At 41.3% G+C, this 21,177-nt stretch overlaps 1 protein-coding gene across 1 annotated transcript in view; it reads left to right on the forward strand.

The window, feature by feature from the left end:
* The window catches only part of LOC126204107 (odorant receptor Or2-like), a 52,200-nt gene that overhangs the window by 18,361 nt on the left and 12,662 nt on the right, over positions 1 to 21,177 (forward strand). Inside the window, exon 3 of the mRNA XM_049938523.1 lies at positions 15,397 to 15,498. Coding sequence (XP_049794480.1) covers positions 15,397 to 15,498 — 102 coding nt within the window. The remainder of the gene's footprint in view (positions 1 to 15,396; positions 15,499 to 21,177) is intronic.

Consider the following 21,177-nt stretch of genomic DNA (forward strand, 5'->3'; position numbering starts at 1 on the left):
TACTCGATGTTAACAAATTTATCTTCTTCAGAAACGCTTTCCTTGCCATTGCCAGTCTACATTTTATATCTTCCCTACTTCGACCATCATCAGTTATTTTGCTCCCCAAATAGCAAAATTCCTTTACTACTTTAAGTGTCTCATTTCCTACCCTAATTCCCTCAGCATCACCCGACTTAATTCGACTACATTCCATTATCCTTGTATTGCTTTTGTTGATGTTCATCTTATACCCTCGTTTCGACACACTGTCCATTCCGTTCAACTGCTCTTCCAAGACCTTTGCTGTCTCTGACAGAATTATAATGTCATCGGCGAACCTCAAAGTTTTTAATTCTTCTCCATGGATTTTAATTCCTACTCCATACTTTTCTTTTGTTTCCTTTACTGCTTGCTCAGTATACAGATTGAATAACATCGGGGACGGGCTACAACACTGTCTCAGTCCATTCCCAACCCCTGCTTCCATTTCATGCCGCTGGAGCCTTATAACTGCCATCTGCTTTCTGTACAAATTGTAAATAGCCTTTCGCTCCCTGTATTTTACCCCTTCGACCTTCAGAATTTGAAAGAGAGTATTCCAATCAACATTGTCAAAAGCTTTCTCTAAGTCTACAAGTGATAGAAACGTAGGTTTGCTTTTCCTTAATCTTTCTTCTAAGATACGTCCTTGGGTCAGTATTGCCTCACGTGTTCCAACATTGCAACGGAATCCAAACTGATCTTCCCCGAGGTCGGCTTCTACCAGTTTTTCCATTCTTCTGTAAAGAATTCGCGTCACTATTTTGTAGCTGTGACTTATTAAACTGATAGTTCGGTAATTTTCACATCTGTCAACACCTGCTTTCTTTGGGATTGGAATTATTATATTGTTCTTGAAGTCTGAGGGTATTTCGCCTGTCTCATACATCTTGCTCACCAGATGGTGTGGTTTTGCCAGGACTGGCTCTCCGAAGGCCGTCAGTAGATCTAATGGAATGTTGTCTACTCCGGGGGCCTTGTTTCGCCTCAGGTCTTTCAGTGCTCTGTCAAACTCTTCTCGCAGTATCGTATCTCCGGTTCCATCCTCATCTACAATCTCTTCCATTTCCATAATATTGTTCTCAAGTACATCGCCCTTCTATAGAGCCGCAATATACTCCTTCCACCTTTCTGCTTTCCCTTCTTTGGTTTGGACTGGGTTTCCATCTGAGCTCTTGATATTCATACAAGTGGTTCTCTTTTCTCCAAAGGTCTCTTTAATTTTCCTGTAGGTAGTATCTATCTTACCCCTAGTGAAATAAGCCTCTACATCCTTACATTTGTCCTCTAGCCATCCCTGCTTAGCCATTTTGCACTTCCTGTCTATCTCATTTTTGAGACGCATGTATTCCTTTTTGCCTGTTTCATTTACTGTGTTTTTATGTTTCCTCGTTTCATCAATTAAATTCAATACTTCCTCTGTTACCCAAGGATTTCTACCAGCCCTCATCTTTTTACCTACCTGATTCTCTGTTGCCTTCACTACTTCATCCCTCAGAGCTACCCATTCTTCTTCTACTGTACTTCTTTCCCCCACTGCTGTCAATTGTTCCCTTACGCTGTCCCTGAAACTCTGTACTACCTCTGGTTTAGTCAGTTTATCCATGTCTCATCTCCTTAAATTCCCAACTTTTTGCGGTTTCTTCAATTTTAATCCGCAGTTCATAACCAATAGATTGTGGTCAGAGTCCACATCTGCCCCTGGAAATGTCTTACAATTTAATACCTGGTTCCTAAATCTCTCTCTTACCATTATATAATCTATGTGATACCTTTTAGTATCTCCGGGATTCATCCATGTATACAACCTTCGTTTATGATTCTTGCACCAAGTGTTAGCTATGATTAAGTTATTGCTATATGCAAAATCCTAACAGACGGCTTCCTCTTTCATTTCTTACCCCCAATCCATATTCACCTACTATGTTTCCTTCTCTCCCTTTTCCTACGCTCGAATTCCAGTCACCCATGACTATTAAATATTCGTCTCCCTTCACTATTTGAATAATTTCTTTTATCTCATCATACATTTCAACAATTTCTTCATCATCTGCAGAGCTAGTTGGCATATAAACTTGTACTACTGTAGTAGGCGTCTGCTTCGTGTCTATCTTGGCCACAATAATGCGTTCACTATGCTGTTTGTAGTAGCTTACCCGCACTCTTATTTTTTTATTCATTATTAAACCTACTCCTGCATTACCCCTATTTGATTTTGTATTTATAACCCTGTATTCACCTGACCAAAAGTCTTGTTCCTCCTGCCACCGAACTTCACTAATTCCCACTATATCTAACTTTAACCTATCCATTTCCCTTTTTAAATTATCTAACCTACCTGCTCGATTAAGGGATCTTACATTCCACGCTCGGATCCGTAGAACGCCAGTTTTCTTTCTCCTGATAACAACGTCCTCTTGAGTAGTCCCCGCCCGGTGATCCGTATGGGGGACTATTTTACCTCCGGAATATTTTACCCAAGAGGACGCCATCATCATTTAACCATACAGTAAAGCTGCATGGCCTCGGGAAAAATTACGGCTGTAGTTTCCTCTTGCTTTCAGCCGTTCGCAGTACCAGCACAGCAAGGCCGTTTTGGTTGTTGTAACAAAGCTATATCAGTCAATTATCCAGACTGTTGCCCCTGCAACTACTGAAAAGGCTGCTGCCCCTCTTCAGGAACCACACGTTTGTCTGGCCTCTCAACAGATACCCCTCCGTTGTGGTTGCACCTACGGTACGGCCATCTGTATCGCTGAGGCACGCAAGCCTCCCCACGAGCGGCAAGGTCCATGGTTCATGGGGGGGCTTGGGCAACTCCAGAAAAACAATGCGACACCCCACAATCCAGGATTGCTACAGAGTGGCTCCAGGAACACTCTTATGAGCTTAAACACTTCCATTGCCCACCAAATTCCCCAGACACAAACATTATTGCACATATCTGGGATCCCTTGCAAAGTGTTTTTCAGAAGAGATCTCCAGCCCCTCGTACTCTTATGGATTTATGAACAGCCCTGCAGAATTCATGGTGTCATGACGTCAAATTAAACACATTCCAGCAGTGTAGTTTCCAAACTCGTCTTATTTGGCTACCAGTTTCGGCGATCTACCACGCCATCTCCATGTCCTTGACAGACGTGTAGGAAGATTCCATCTCGGTAGTGATCAAAACAGAGGTCAGCAGTACTTACTGGTATTACTAGTTACAGCGGTACCTTCAACTATCATGTTTCGACTATTAGAATAGTCGGCGTAGTAAATCGCCGAAATTAGTAGCCAAATAAAATAATTCTAGAAACTAGACGGCTAGATGGCGTTTAATTATACGTTCTGTATCGCAGCAGTTCCCAGCCATCTCTGAAAACAGGGACCTACAGAGTCATGGTGTCAGTTACCTCCACGACTAGTTCAGGCACTAGTCGAGCCCACGCCAAGTCGCGTTGCGGCACTATTAGTGCTCGCGGGGTCCTACACGCTATTATGCAGGTGTACCAGTTTCTTTGCCTGTTCAGTGTACTTCAGTTCTTATGTGACCGAGGTTAAAGGAATTTTTTAGGTTCACTACTGACATCATTTTCGAAACTTTTTGAGGAGATTATGTATTCCAGATTTATGTCTCACCTGAGCAACAATAATGCCTCAACAAACCACAGTTTGTATATCAGAAGAGTTGCTCTAATGAGACTCCATTTACGTGTTCCTCACCAAAATTTTCGATACACTTTATAATAAAATAAAGATGGTTGGTATTTTTATGTAACATGTGTAAGGCAGTTGAGTGTGAGAATCAAAGTTGCCTCCTAGATACGTTGAAGTCTTAAGGGGTTGATGGTAAAGCCAACCAATGTGTAATGTCATACTTAACTAAGGGAGTTCCGAAAGTCATGCTTAGTAATTCGTATATGAGGTTCCCCAAGGTTCAGTCACAAGTCCATTACTGTTCCTCGTATACAGGGGCTCGGAAATTCCCGTTACAAACTTCTAGGACTTATGGAGTGGGGCGAGTAAAGAGCACCTTGAATAGGAACACGTGTTTCCGTTTCCGTTTGTGACAGTTTCAGTTCAGATGTGTAACGCATCCATGTCTGCAGAGGGAAAGAGAAAAAGTCTCAGGGTTGCTTGTCCTGGTATACAATAGGGAAGATGGGATTTACTTCTATGGACTACTTCCTGTGGGGTCGTATGCCAAGTTTAATACAGAGACGTATGTAGAGACAGAGGAAGATCTGCTGGCTCTAGTTATGGCAACTGCACTAGAATCTGAACGGACATCAAGTGGGATGACGAGCGTTTAGCAGAACATGCTTCGTAGGAACAATGTCTGCAACTTAGTTGGTGGTCTCCACATCGAGGCGCTGTTCTAATACATTAGTGCTGTTCTGTACATACAGTATGGTGGGTACTTTTCGTTCTGGAATAATGTAAATAAGTAATATTTAAGTACTAATACAAAAAAATATACTGAAGTGATTAATGAATGTTTGGTTACCTTTCATTTCGATATATAACCTAATAAATGTCCTGCGTAACGCCTAATTCAGTTCCTAAAGAAGAAGTGGATGAGTTAAATATCTAAACTGAATTAGTCATAGAACGGAAATGGTACGTTTATCGACATGGGTTTCTTTTCAGAATATTATGTACTCACTGCCTCCACAAGCCATAAAAGTTCGTAACAGGAATTTCCGAACACCCTTTATGTAAACCAACTTGTGTCTGATATACAACAATTAGAATTATTTCCTTTTGCACATGACACTAGTAATAAACCTAAGCATACATACAAAAACAGAAGAAATGGTAAACAATATTCTTAATATTGTCTTTTCTTCCAATAGTCTCATATGAATCTTAAAAAGACACACCACATTTAGTTCTTCGTATCCTGGAATACTACACCAGTGCTAAGTGAACACATGGTGAGGTTATAAAAAATTGCGTGGAAAATTCAAAATTCTTTTGGGTCCATTTTCATGAGAAATTAAACGGAAAAAAGCACATATTGTATCTCCTAAAACATTGTATTTCAGCCACATCTGCACTTAGACTCGTTGCAAATCAGCAATTTGACATATTTTGCAGATTTTCATTGAATAATGCCGTATCTCAAAGAAAGAAAGTTATCATTACTGAAAAAAGTGCTGTAAGAATAACGAGTGGTGTTAACCCATGACTATCTTGTTGTGTGTGGCCTTAAGGAGTTAGGTATATTCACTACTGCTTCATGGTATATTTACTCATTAATGACATTTGTTGTAAATGATTAACTGCAGCACACAAGAATAATTACAATACCACAAGGAAATGTGACACTCATTACGCCACATTAAGGTTGTCTTTGGCATAAAAAGCCAAGAAAAATGCAGCAACTAAAATTTTTGGTAACTTATCCAGTATTATAAAATGTCTGAAAAACAGCAAAGTAAAATTTAAAAACACACTGAAAAAGTTTCTACATGACAACTCTTTGTGTTCTATAGAAGGATTCCTATTATTATAATGTCTAAAACGTGGTGGGTAGTAATTACTAACCCACATCTGTATATTTAAAGCGAAAACCTTTTAAATTTCCATCAAATTGCCATACTTACAATTTCATTTATGATGTTAACGTAAAATGACTCATTTCATGTCATTACGATTTATATTGCAAGAGGCCCATTGAACATGAAGCTCACTACAGTTAACGAAGCTCATCTGTGTGAACCCTCACTTTTTATTGTTTAGTGTGAATTGTCATTTCTTTGTACCACGTAGACATCTCGTTTAATTCATTCTTCTTGATCTTTTGATGACTTTACTAGATGATAAACAATAGCATCGTCTACAAATAGTTTAAGAGGCCTTCCCAGATTGCATTTAAATCGGTTATATAGCTTTGGAGCAGCAGACAGTTTATAGCAGTCCTTGGGGGACCACCAGGAATCATTTCTGTTTCACTCGCTGGCTTCCTACCAGTTATTACGATGTGTGGGCTTACCGATGAAATATCACGAATCCAGTGACACAACTGAAACGACCTTCTACAGGCTTGCTATTTGACTAGAATCCACTTGTGGAGACTGGTGTCAAAGGCTTCTGAAAATCCAGAAATACGGAATCTGCAGAGATATTTTCTGGATCTGTTCTGTTACATATCAATAGGCCGTTTCTCTGAGAAATATAAATATAATTGTGGAATTGTGGCTCTGCCTTCAGCCAAAGTAAATTCTTCTTGTTTCACACACTAACATGTGTTGGTGAAGTTCCAACATCATCATTGGGTTCAATTATTCTCTGTCAAATAATATATATAGTAATTTTACATTATAATACAGACAGTTCTGAGAATTGTATTTACATTTACAAAATTAGTTACCAGAAAAACATATCTTACAAGTAGAATTTAATGTATATGTGGGTGTCTAATATTTGCGTTTCATCTGATAATTTGCTTCAGTTACTCATCCGCAATTATTTAGGTATCTTCAGTATTACGTTGCGTATATTCACCAAACAGTTAAGCCAAAAATTAAATTATTCCTGTTTTGATATTGATAATGTTAAATAGTTCTACAAATGTCATTATATCATGTTCAACTGTAATCAAGGATTGCTTGTTTTATTTTTCAATTATCATTTGCTTGATTAAAGTACTGGCTTTGGAAATATGGTGGGGATACGTTGGTTTTCAGTGACTTTTGTGAACTGGTGAGCCAGAGGGGAGTATGTGTGTATGTAAACAGTGTTCTCACTTTATGTTAATTCCAGTATCTGATGCGCCTACGGGGTGTTCAATATTCAGGTGTTACTGCACCAAATGGCGCTGGGCGTCGATGTGTGTCTGTGTGTGTGTTTGTGTGTGTGTGTTATGCGGATTGATCTTCTGATAGTTCCTTCAGAGCTGAGAAGAGGGTACCGCGGCAAGTGCGTTATGTTCATTCATAATTTGCTTTATTTCCGCTGTGGCGTTTTTTACATGTTTATTTTCTTCTACCACGAATCTCTATGGACATTGTGGCTGAATGTAAGGAATTTTAGGTCAGTGTTTGTGTCCATTGTCCTGTTATTAATGTCCATAATGTTATATGCAAATGCAGAATGACAGCTGATCCTCTTAAGTGCCCTTCTGTGTTCAGTGTGTCTGGTGCTGTGTTTTCTACCTGTCTGTCCAACATAAACTGAACTGCAGTCTTGACATGTGAGCTGATAGCTTCCAGACGTGTTTTATTTCCGTTTGCACCGGTTGTCCAAAGTTTTATGTATAGGCTGTCTGTTCTGCAGGCTATTTTAAGTCCTTGTTTTTCGATCTGCTTCCAAACCTGAGAGTAGCTTTGTTGTTGTAGGTGAGTGTGTGCCATTGGTTTGTTTGGATGAGCTGAGTTTGTTTGTGTTCTGTGCGTTTATGTTCAGTGTGTCCAAGTTTCTACGTTTGTGTTGATCTGTTCGTTGCTGGGCGTAGAGGCACAAGAAGCTCTCACCTTCTATGGCAGCCAGCTTTTGACAATATCACTACAATTCTGCCTATATGTTCAAATGTCTTTTGAAATCATATGCGATTTGTCACCACCTGTTGCCAAGATCGAACACGTGCTTCCGATATGCGATAATTACGTGAACTATTTCTGTATCTTTCGAATTTGCGACGTTCTCCTTTCGGCGATATATTTCAACTAACAACATGTTCTCATACCCAGCTTCCCGTCCTGCAGTTGAGTCTTTATTTTCCACACACACTGTTAACTTCAAGAAATAGTCGGTTCATCCCGAAGTTCTTTTTCAGATGATATCGTTATCATAAGAACTATTGACTGGCACCTTCAAAGCTATCACTAAACCTTATTGCTTTACCAGTTTATTTGGTTTATTCCGACGGATAAATTTGAGATTTGTACACGATTTGTTGGACAGCGTCTTCAGTCATGAACCTCATCTTCCTCATTGTAATTATCTTCTTCTTCTACATCGTCATCATGTTTCCTACTGTAATCCTCTTCTTCTTCTTCTTCTTCTTCAATGTCTCAACCCTCAGTTTTGATTAGTGCATTGTTTTCTTTGGCTTTATTGTTTGTCTTGACCTATCCTCTTACGGAGTACTTATTCCAATCTCTGCAGTGGTTGAAAAAGGACTTTATATAGCACAAACTCAGCTTCAGTTTGACTTTATCTTCAGCAACGATAGTTCCGGACGGATATTTTGTCGAGAATTAAACATTTATTATCAGTTATTAATCTGATTTGCAGTGAACTAATATGTATATTATAATTCTAATCGACACACATACAGCGATAATTTGTTTCACTTTTTTGAAATATTCTACAGTTCAAGTAGCTTTTTACGCCTTTATTACATATTTTCTAACCATATATATGAAAAATATAAGAAAATGAATGCTATTGTGGCACTAATGGTTGTTTTTCAGGGTAGGGCGATTATGGTCAGTTTAAAAGATGGTTACCACTACGCATCCGAAACTACTGGGTGAGACAATGATGGTTAGTTTAGAGGGGTTACTACCTGGTTACTGCTGTATGGTTCAGTGATGATCTATGGGCGAATGATTGTCAATCGACAAGTTGACTGCCATTACTCTCTACATTCTAATGGGTGGGGCAGTTCACAGAGTGCTGCGATGATGATTACAGGTGACACAAAGGTGCATCGTATGTGAAAGACGGTATGTCTTACTAGTCATTGTACATATACACGACTGGACATTAGAACTGCTACACCACGAAGATGACGTGCTACAGACGCGAAATTTAACCGAGAGGAAGAAGATGCTGTGATATGCAAACGATTAGCTTTTCAGTGCTTGCACATAAGGTTGGCGCCGGTGGCTACACATACAACGTGCTGGCATGAGGAAAGTTTCCAACCGATTTTTCATACGCAAACAGCAGTTGACCGGCGTTGCCTGGTGAAACGTTGTTGTGATGCCTCGTGTAAGGAGGAGAAATGCGTACCATCATGTTTCCGACTTTGATAAAGGTCGGATTGTAGCCTGCCGGGATTGCGGTTTATCGTATCATGAAACTGCTGCTCACGTTGGTCGAGATCCAATGACTGTTAGCGGAATATGGGATCGGTGGATTCACGAGGGTAAATTCGGAAAGTCGTGCTGGATCCCAGCGGCCTCGTATCACTAGCAGTCGAGATGACACGCATCTTATCCGCATGGCTGTAACGGATCGTGCAGTCACGTCTCGATCCCTGAGTCAACAGATGGGGAAGTTTGCAAGACAACAACCATCTTCACGGACAGTTCGACGAAGTTTGCAGCAGCATGGACTATCAGCTCGGAGACCATGGCTGCGGTTACCCTTGACGCTGCAACGCAGACAGGAGCGCCTGCAATGGTGTACTCAACGACGAACCTGCGTGCACGAAAGGAAAAACGTCATTTTTTTCGGATGAATCCAGGTTCTCTTTACAGCATCATGATGGTCGCATCCGTGTTTGGCAACATCGCGGTGAACGCACTTTGTAAGCGTGTATTCGTCATCGGCATACTGGCGTATCACCCGGCGTAATGGTATGGGGTGCCGTTGGTTACACGTCTCGGTCACCTCTTGTTCGCATTGACGGCACTTTGAACAGTGGTCGTTACATTTCAGATGTGTTACGACCCGTCGCTCTACCCTTCATTCGATCCCTGCGAAACCCTACATTTCAGCAGGATAATGCACGACCGCATGTGGCACGTCCTGTCGGGCCTTTCTGCATACAGAAAATGTTTGACTGCTGTCCTGGCCAGCACATTCTCCAGATCTCTCACCAATTGAAAACGTCTGGTCAATGGTGGCCGAGCAACTGGCTCGTCACAATACGCCAGTCACTACTCTTGATGAACTGTGGTATCGTGTTGAAGCTGCATGGGCATCTGTAACTGTACACGCCATACAAGCTCTGTTTGACTCAATGCCCAGGCGTATCAAGGCCGTTATTACGGCCAGAGGTGGTTGTTGTGGGAACTGATTTCTCAGGATCTATGCCTGAAAATGTAATCACATGTCGGTTCTAGTATAATGTATTTGTCTAATGAATACCCGTTTATCATCTGCATTTCTTCTTGGTGTAGCAATTTTAATGGCCAGTAGTGTATGATAAAAAAATTTTTCCAACGCAATGTGAAATTAAAAATAAATTTCCGTGTTAGCAAATTAGTAAAGAAAGAATTAACAAAGTGAATCGTCCAGTGAGCACCCTAAAGTGGCATACTGAATTTCTGCACCCGCATTGTCGTATTGAACTCTTTTGTATTTAAACTGGAAACACTGAATCCGAGGTAAGAAATGCTTATGTAACTGTATTCTCATCCATAAGCATAACAACTACTGTCCAGATCAATCTTGGAATCAATCAGTGTAATGTGTACTCATTTAGAAAAATTTTCTATTGCAAAAATGGTTCAAATGGCTCTGAGCACTATGGGACTTAACTTCTGAGGTCGTCTGTCTCCTAGAACTGAGAACTAATTAAACCTAACTAACCTAAGGACACCACACACATCCATGCCCGAGGCAGGATTCGTACCTGCGACCGTAGCGGTAGCGCGGTTCCAGACTGTACCGCCTAGAACCGCTCGGCCATCCCGGCCGGCTTTCAATTACAGACGTGGTTTATTTATGGTACTACATGTTATCTCCTCGGTATTATACGGATCTCCAAGTCATACCACATATTTGAAACTCATTACCAAATGAACCTGTACTACTAATACCGACGACGCGGAGAATGATTACCTGCGAATAATATTTTATTTTGCCTCTGAACGAAGATTAAAAAAGGCTGATTCTGAAAGTAAAAAACAGGTGTCTCAAATTCCAGTGTGCTTACACTTTGATACACTAGGAAGCCATATCGCATTGTCACCACAGCAAAATGTATTGGCACAGAGACCCCAAAATACTATGAAGACCTGGACAACACCAAGAAAAAGTTCAGTCACTCCTTTTTCCTCTCCTATAAAATAAAAAATATCGACATCTGAACTGTATAACTTCACCCAAACAAGCGAAATGTGCTTGAGTTTCCTTAACAAGAAATACAATGCAGTTTCTTATAATATTAATTTTTATTGAAGAAGGGAATCGATTTTATCTCGAGAAAACTTTTGTACATCCAGAACATCAACAGAACTCGTACTGCACATGTAAGACTGCACAAGACAGGCGCCAGCGGCGGCTTCCAGGTAACAGACAATCACAGGTCAGGTTACATGCGGTGACTCACTGCTAGGTACACACGCAGCTTACCAGTGCCATGCTGCTGCAGATGAGCAGGCATGCAATAACGCAGACTGTCATGTTCAAATGTATACCAAACGATCTGAATATTGTGTAAATTAACGTCATGTTCAAAAGTATCTGAGTGATCTGAATTTTCCGAAAACAGAAGCAGTGTTCAATAGAAACCAAATGATTTGTTCGATGTTTTAATAACGCTTGATCGTTATAATCAGTAATCATAATACAGATGTAGTTAATGATATAACTCATGTTTAACGAAGTAACGTTTGACGTCTCTATAAACCATTTCATTTTGTTACCTATCTTACGCTTGCTCGACAATGCATGTGACTCTCGGCTTGCCGTAATACAGTACACCTGTGGATTACTTTGAAAGAGCAGGCATCGGTCAGTCTGAAATAGCGGGCTGAGCATTTTTGACTGTTGGATCGAGATACAACTTGTCCTGGCTTCTCTGAGAAAATTTACACGAACATTTCTGTCGACTCAGTGATACATGGCATACTTTAGAATTGCGGCATCATTGAGTCGCTGATTAGGTGGAATTATAGGTAATAAAGGTAGCTGTGCACTAGTAGAAGTAAGTCATGTCATGATACCGTCCTCTGTACATGTGTCATTGGGAGATTTTGCGCAATATATTATTATGACACCTCCATTTAGCAACCTGTTGGTGAAGAAAAGGGCTTCAGTAGCTCATGTTATAAATAATGCTTAAGCTATCCACAAAGTTTGTTGAAATCAGTCATGGTAGTCTAGCATGGGAACGTTTGGATGCAGTTTTTAAAAGCCGAATCGTTAGTGTCCTAATAGTCAGTCACGAAGGGTCTGAATAATATACCATACAGTGCTTTTAACATTGGAATTCTATGCAGATTGCCATTAATCATCAAAGATTAACTCTTTAACAGAAAACTGTTTCACAATCTTTGTCTGTGCTTCTCCTCCTGATGCAGTGTCAAGTGCAACCGTTTCAGTTCACTGACGAACAAATTCAGTAGTAGATTCTCAGTTCAACTCGTCTTTGAATATTCAGCCTTCTTTTTATTTACAAGTGACAAGATACATCTGTTATTTACAGGGAAACCAGAAATATCAAAATACCTGATATCCTCCTAACACAGTTTCACATCCTTTGCTGGAGACATATTTGGTAAACGTCCATAGCGAAAGTCCTACTGTAACTGGCTTATCAAACACTAAATTAAGTCTGTTTAATTCAATATCACCAAAATATTCGTTACAAGTAACGCTCATTTGAAAATTAGGTTTTACAATCAGTGCATCTGCTCCTCATGTACCTTGTAAGAATGCTGCTAGTTGTGTGTTCGTTGCATAAAATAATTCTTCTTTTCGAATAAAGATGATAGGCATTTCATTCCAGATTATAATGTGAGCACTGTTGCATGGGGTTATAGATGTGTGCATGTGTGTGTGTGTGTGTGTGTGTGTGTGTGTGTTTGTGTATGTTACATAATTTCGATAAAGAGAGCTGATCATTCAAATAGGTTTTGAACATGGTGGCACTTCAGATGATGAAGAAAATGACATAACAGCTGTGCGTGGAAACACTGCAACACATTTGGGTATCTCAGGATATTGTGGGCTACATACTAATTTGATTCCTCGTTTTACGTAATAAAGTGCTGTGCGGCAAATGGCAGTTTCAGTTGTAATGGATTTTTTTTAATTTTTTTATTTTTTATTTTTTATTTTTTTACTTTCACACCGTAAGATCTTTGCTTCGTGCTTCGTTTTAATGTCTGACAAAATACAACACTCTGATCGTTTACTTCATTTTAACGGATGCAGAGATATTTATTTACATTTTCCCACCACCACCATATTATAAAGTGTGTGTCTGACTGTTTCATTTTTATCGAAGCTAAGAAAAATTCCTGCAGCGTCAGCTTGGATTTTAAAATTTCCTACCAGTACCAGATCAAGTATTTTTCGATTTACCACCAACGCTGTCTTTCATGTTTTTCGATTTTCACGCCCACCGCTACTTTAGATTTTTCAGCATCTCACCAGTGCCATTGTCGATATTTAAGTTTTCCTCCCAATGCGGTGTGTAATTTTGAAATTTAACGCCGTTCACCTTCTTAAAGATGTCATGGTCCCTGCACCTGCGTTTAGGTAACCTGAGAGTCATTGTTAATAATGATCCATAATCCTCTTAGATACATTAATCAATACCATGCAAAATTTCCTTATATTTGGCTGAATATTAATGAAAATAGTGGCGAAACTTCACTGAAACATGTTTCTTCGTTTAATAGGAAGAAATTGTGTTGGTCCAAGGCAAAACCAAATTTCCAGAACCTCAGTATCGGAAGCAAACGTGAACATAAAGAAAGCTTCAGTCGCAAGGCTGTTTCGTAATGCTTGAACACTGTGTATGTCCCAAAATCTTACATATTTCGGAGGATAATCTTCTCCTGTCGGATTAAAACTACACTGGAACACAGGCATTTTCTTCGGCAGCTAATCAATGAGCCGTAGCTAAGCCATTTTAGTCACATCCTTTGTCCTCGAAGGACACAGTGGATAATGAGGACATATACAAATAAAGAGAGCACCGTTAATTCTGCCAGTGCCGTTAATGACCTAGTAGGAGTACTGTCCTGTCAAAAGTAATTACTACAAATAGTAGAATATCCGACTTTTCGGCTGGCATACGGAGGCTTTCTTCAGGATGGAGAGGGGCACTTTATATAATCATGTCATATCTGTAGGTGTTAAAGTGCTTTTATTTTTTAACGAAATTATGCTGCCTTGTGGTGAATAGTGGTATGAGTATAGCCTGTGTGGTCATCAGTCCGAAGACTTGTTTGATGAAATTCTTCACGCTTGTCCATCGTATGCAAGTCTGTCCTACTGACTGCTAGTCAGACACACTCACGGTGTACGTAGTATCAGTGAGAGTGCTGTCCGTATGTAGAAAGGGGATAGCGTCCGATATGTCAGAGTTTGACCGAGGACAGATGGTAATGGGCCGGAGGCTCGGAGCGAGCATTTAGGAAACTGAACGGCCAGTCCGGAGTTCGAGGAGTGCTGTAGTGAGAGTCTTCGACATGTGGCGAAATCGCGGTGAAATCACGTACAGACATCGTGGGGTCGGACAGCTACCCGTACTACAGATGTCGGACGTCGTAGGCTGGCAGACTGGTAAAACAAGACAGGCGGTTAATTGTGGTGGAACTAGAGTCAGACTTGAATGCTGGGCAGTGTATAAGTGTGAACACACAGTGCACTGAACGCCCCTAACGAAGGGCCTCCGGAGCCGACAACCTATGGACATGCGAATGCTAGCAGCATGGCATCGGCAACTATGAATGAAATGGGCACGAGACCATTGGCACTGGACGCTGGCGCATTGGCAGAGCGCTGGACGGTCTGATGAATCCCGATACCTTCTGCGTCATCCAGGTGGGAGGGAGAGAATCCGTTGTCTTCAAAATGAACAGCTCCTTGACCTCTGTACTGTGGGACGGCTCCATTATGCTCAGAGGAATATTGACGTTGACATCCACGGGTCCAGTGGAGCTCTTGCAAAGCAACACGATGGCCAAGGAGTATCGTGCACTGGTGGCAGACCATGTGCACCCCTTCATGAGGATGTCGTTATCCGACAGCAGTGGCATCTTTCAACAAAGTAATGCGCTTTGTCACAAGGAGTGTGATGGACTGATACGAGGAACTCAGTGGCGAGTTCCAATTGACGTGCTGCCCCGCCGCCCAACTCACCAGATTCGAGCCGGATCGACACATCTTCGATGTAACTGAACGTGGCGTCAAAGCTCATCATCACCCTCCCCGGCATTTACGGGGATCAGGTGAGTTGTGTGTGCAAACTCACCCTTGCAACCTGCCAAGCTCTCATTGCTTCCATGCTACGTCGCGTCGCCGCTATTATCAGTGCCAAAGCTGGACAGCAGATATTAGATAAGTGACTGATCAATGTTTAAGCCAATGTACGTCTGAGATGATCATACATGTATTGTTAACTACAATTCCTAAAATGTTTGAGGCACTCTACTGACACTGTGTTGCTCGTATTAACAATTTGTTACATTTTATTTGGTTCCAAGACTTAGTTTCTCTGCTATGACACATTTTTTATCTTTGTTTTTACAGAGTACAGACTTTAGTGCCGTGCTCATGTGCGCCTCTTTCCTTCCGGTACCAAGTAGTCACGTGTTCCTTTACTGCCGGGCTGCACACAATGTAACCGAGCAGGTAAGTACGCGTTGGAGATTTGACAATGGAAATCCAAAACCGTCAACGTCAATTTAGTTAAGGAACTTCTTTCCTAATTTACCATTTACAAACTGTGCATGCGAGACATTCATAAAGTCAGTGGAAGAATTCAATTTTTTAAAAGCCATGTCTAAATACATTTACGACAGAACTTGAAACAGTCTATGTTTGACCTCTTTATGCCCTTACCTTGACTACAATGATCACCCGAATAGTCAAATATGATCCGCTTTCTGTTCCACGAAATACTTTACTGATATGTTCAAGCTAGTCATCTCTTCTCTTATTAAACGCCCCCCCCCCCCAAAAAAAAAGACAAATAAAATTTAAAAGAAGGTTCAAATGGCTCTGAGCACTATGGGACTTAACTGCTGTGGTCATCAGTCCCCTAGAACCTAACTAACCTAAGGTCATTACACACATCCATGCCCGAGGCAGGATTCGAACCTGCGACCATAGCGGTCGCGCGGTTCCAGACTGTAGCGCCTAGAACTGCTCGACCACTCGGCCGGAAATACAATAAAACACAGGGAAATAAAATAAGATAAAATGTTAAACTGAGAAAATGCTAACTGGGCAACAGTCCGTGCTGAAGGCATCAGATGTCGTCAAGTATAACATTAGATTTCCTCACGTGCTAACACTGAAATATATCTAGGTTGCAACCAGAAGTTGCTGCGCACTGAATTTGGTAGTGTGTCGAACAGCTATGCTAGTGTGGAACTCTGGAATGGATAGTAAAGCGTAGTAAGCTGCCCTCTTTGAGCGGGGCGGCAGAGATTTAGATCTTGGAGTCGATTACGATCAAATCCAGCAAACATTTGGATGAGAAATCTTTGTTCATTAGATGTGAACTTCGCATATACGTTTACGTGTCTTCTCTGCAAATCAACTTAAGGTCTTTAGTGGAGGTATGTACCTACAGAAATACGATTTCCTCTGTTCATTCCCTGTTGTATTCGTGAATGGTGCAACAGCAGAGCGACTGTCACGAGGTTTCAATAGCTGCTCTCGTTTCTTTAAATCACCTGTTGTGAAACTTCGTTGAATGTATACGGTTGCCTGCAATTTGTCGTATCGAAATCTCTATGTGAAACAGTATGCTTTTCTTCTAACGCCTGCCATGGAGTTAAATGAATATCTCCCTAAAGTTCTCGCTCTTACTAAATTAAATATTGACGAAGTGTAGCAGTTTCCGCTGTATCTTCTGAATCTCCTTTATTAATCGTACTTACTAAGGGTCTCAAATAGATGAGCATTTTAACGCCATCGTTTCTCTTTAAACGGACTGAAGTTACATAAAGTAGCAGAGAAGCGAAAATACTGACATTCTCTAAGTTCTAACTTGAAATAATTAGCAATGAAGGCAACGTTACAGAAAACTTTTCATGAAATATACTTTCTCTGATTCTACTGTCAACGCTTTTGCAGAAATTATTAAACAATTTCAGTAGCAACTATAAAATAGCTATGACCTATAGTTAGCTTCGAAGGCAGTTCTTTTAACTGTGGAATTTAATGCCGTTTCCTTTCGGATGCTGACACGTAACTTATGAATGACCTCTGTAATGTAAAAATGATTGCAGGTTCTGTCGAAATTGAAAGACAAATGATAGCCGCACATGGGATGGCGCAAGAAAATTCCGTGGACCAAAAGAAAAGCTTCAATATTTTGTTCCACAGTTACTAATTTGTAAGGAAAGGATTAGTGTTTTAAATGAAATAAAAGTGATTTTGACAATAATTTCAAAGTAATTGACACACACACTTACACTTGGTCATCACATGGACTAATCGATACCTATGACAGAAAAACAAAGTAATCTTGTCTGTGAACGTAATACTTTTATGTGATTCCCATACATTTAAGTATTCCTGACATCTGATTACACGTTTGTTCTTCGGATAAGAATTAAAGCTGAGCACCCATCTGAACTAAAAGAGATTACATTTATGGCTACAGCTGTGGTATCTCTGATGCAGTTCATATATCCCCAAAGTTTCATACCAATCGGTTGCGCATTCTAGTGTGTATGTTTCTACAATTTATATAAAGAAGACGAAGGGGGAAAATCTGTAAATTTCGGTTGTGACGTCATAGCATCACTTAACAATCGCTCGAATGAATGTTCTGTAAACCACGTGTTTAGGGGATGAATCAAATTTACTTGAAATTGATTGGATGGGTCTCAGACGGGAATCTACTTTCCCTGTAAGAAGTTTTATGCACTCATTCCAACTTATGTTTAGTTTTGATTCTTTTACGTTTGTTTCTGTTTCCAATCATTAATCGCTGGTAGTTTAACTGGACAGTACTGGTTGTTACCATCTACTTATACGGTACATGCGACAGCTGTTTCTTAATTATTCTCAGACGGCCGGGGTGGCCGAGCGGTTCTAGGCGCTACAGTCTGGAACCGCACGACCGCTACGGTCGCAGGTTCGAATCCTGCCTCGGGCATGAATGTGGGTTACGTCCTTAGGTTAGTTAGGTTGAAGTAGTTCTAAGTTATAGGGGACTGATGACCTCAGAAGTTAAGTCCCATAGTGCTCAGAGCCATTGTTAATTATTCTCAGAAAATCGGCCTTCCTTCAATGAAAAGCGACCAATACTGTATAAAATTAAATCGAGCAACCTGCAGTGGAATGCGTTCCGATCAAACTGACGAATGCTATGAATCAGACCAATGAAGTAATCGATTTGCGTTCACATACATCAGTTCTCTTTCTCACCCCACGTAAGTCGATAGAGCGCCCGCAGTCCTTTTTAAGTGGCCCCCATACAAAGTAGCTGTCCCATCGCTGGGCGTGGAGCCATGTACCATCTTTGTGGACCAGGTGCCTGCCTGTGTATTTTATGGGCCTGCTCGCTTCCTCTGCTTGGACTCTCCCCTCCCATCCATGAAGCAACTCACTGTGAGTGTCGTCTACCTGTGTCGGTATGTTAAAGTCTCTAGTAGTTCGTGAATATCGAAAAGTGAATGTTCTCCTGTACACAAACTGCACTGCCAACAAGCTCCACCATAGGCTTCCACTCATCTAAGAATGCACAACGCCCGAAAATTTGATTTCGAAACGAAATTTGGAGAGTTGGACACACACGTGTACGGCAGTATTACAAAACTAACACTAAAACTAAATGCAAAGTGCCCCACTATCTTCCAAACGTAGCAGTATTAGTAGCGAATAGCTTTTACACTAGGCATTGAATGAAAGTGAGTGAACTACTGGATTCTTAAATTTTCTTCTGTTGATGATGTTACATTAATTAACGTTTACTGTCTCTCTCCTAGAAGCTGATATATTCAGTACACAGTCTCTCTAGGCACTGGACAGTCATGTGTTGGCCACTCAGAGGTCAAAGATCCTGCAGTTGGCGTCTTCTCAGTGTCGGCAGTAGAGGTTGGCAGCGAAACGCGGAATTCTTATCTTTCGTTATCAATATGTGCTGGATAAGTCTTCTTAACGTTTTCAGGGACTGAAAAACCTTCGGATGACGTTGGATTACGCGAGAGTGTTGCAGCGAAAATGTACAAGGTGTAACGAGTATAACCACAGATATTTCTCTTGGGAACTGGTGAGGTGTACTGAAAAACATTACATTGGTATTTACGTCATCTGCAGCCAAATAATTACAGATATTAGAGGTCGTATGTTTCTAAGTTGGTCAGTATTTACAAGTACGTGTGGCAAGAGCAAGCCTTTAATGCTTATTTTCCCCTAGGTACCAGGTCAGGTGTTGAAGTGTGGATACATGGACGCAAAATGGTACGTCTATAATGACAGGCGTAGTTCACTTAGCCGTGCAGTTACGGCTATACAGAGAACATCAGATCATAAAGTTTGTGGTGCTTTTGTATGAAGATTGTTGACTCAGTGAAAAAAATGGCCAACACACTGCTGTGCATACATATTAAGGTACCACACATAAACACATCTGCACTTATGTCCGTTACACCTTGTACGTTCAGTTTCTTTAGCCAATTACGAGGTCTATTCGGGAAGTAAGGTCCGATTGGTGGCAAAAAGGAAACCACTATGAAAAACAAAAATGTTTTATTTGCAACAGTTAGCTACACCTTCCAGCTACATCTCTACATAGTCGCCGCTCCGATTTAGACATCTGTCGTAGCGTTGTCCCTATTTTCCAATATCCTCGTCATAGAAGAAAGCCGCCTGTGCTTCCTGCCAATTCTCTAAGCTGGTCCACAGCTCGTTGTCTGTGTCAGAACCTTACCCTTATAGCTAGAAGATTATGTGAAAGAAATGAAACCCAGGGAGAGTTAATTACGGGCTCTATTGTGCGTGGTAAACCACTTCCCATTAAAAACGCTGCAAGAGAATCTTCATTGGCCCTTCAGAATGCGGCCGAGTATTGTCGTGCAGAAGCCGGCCAGGGTGACCGAGCAGTTGTAGGCGCTACAGTCTGGAACCGCACGATCGCTACGTTAACAGGTTCGAATCCTGCCTCGGGTATGGATGTGTGTGATGTCCTTAGGTTAGTTAGGATTAAGTAGTTCTAAGTTTTAGGGGACTGATAACCTCAGAAGTTAAGTCCTATAGTGTTTAGAACCATTGGAACCATTATCATTCAGAAGGAAACGCATGACAGCTATGTTATGTGGGCTGCATGACATCAGGAGAAATCTCACACCAGGCCCTCATACTTGGCGGGAGGCGCTATTGTTGTGCGCATCTGTAAGAGAAACGTGAAGTGATCGACGGGCACCCTAGCGACATTGCCCAACACATCTGTTCAAAGCTTCATTGGATTTTCACTTTTCCCATATCCCGCCCTATCGGACCTTTCCTTCCGAATAGCCCTCGTATAGTGAAACCTTGCAACGGTATACTGTATATACAGAATCAGTCTCTGTCAAATGATGTCACGAAACAAAATGTTCTTTAGAATGAGATTTTCACTCTGCAGCGGAGTGTGCTCTGATATGAAACTTCCTGGCAGATTAAAACTGTGTGCCCGACCGAGACCTTTGCCTTTCGCGGGCAAGTGCACTACCATCTGAGCTACCGAAGCACGACTCACGCCCGGTCCTCACAGCTTTACTTCTGCCAGTATCGCGTCTCCTACCTTCCAAACGTTACAGAAGCTCTCCTGCGAACCTTGCAGAAGTAGCACTCCTGAAAGAAAGGATATTACGGGGACATGGCTTGGCCACAGCACACTGTTTTAATCTGCCAGGAAGTTTCATATCATCGCACACTCCGCTCCAGAGTGAAAATCTCATTCTGGAAACATTCCCCAGGCTGTGGCCAAGCCATGTCTCCGCATTGTCCTTTCTTTTAGGAGTGCTAGTTCTGCAAGTTTCGCAGGAGAGCTTCTGTACAGTTTGGAAGGTAGGAGACGCGATACTGTCAGAAGTAAAGCTGTGAGGACCGGGCGTGAGTCGTGCTACGGTAGCTCAGATGGTAGAGCACTTGCCCGCGAAAGGCAAAGGTCGCGAGTTCGAGTCTCGGTCGGGCACACACTTTTAATCTGCCAGGAAGTTTCATATCAGCGCACACTCCGCTGCAGAGTGAAAATCTCATTCTGGAAACATTCCCCAGGCTGTGGCCAAGCCATGTCTCCGCAATATCCTTTCTTTCAGGAGTACTAGTTCTGCAAGGTTCGCAGGAGAGCTTCTGTAAAGTTTGGAAGGT

This window comes from Schistocerca nitens, chromosome 9 (assembly GCF_023898315.1).
Source record: "Schistocerca nitens isolate TAMUIC-IGC-003100 chromosome 9, iqSchNite1.1, whole genome shotgun sequence".
In the NCBI taxonomy this organism is placed as follows: domain Eukaryota; kingdom Metazoa; phylum Arthropoda; class Insecta; order Orthoptera; family Acrididae; genus Schistocerca; species Schistocerca nitens.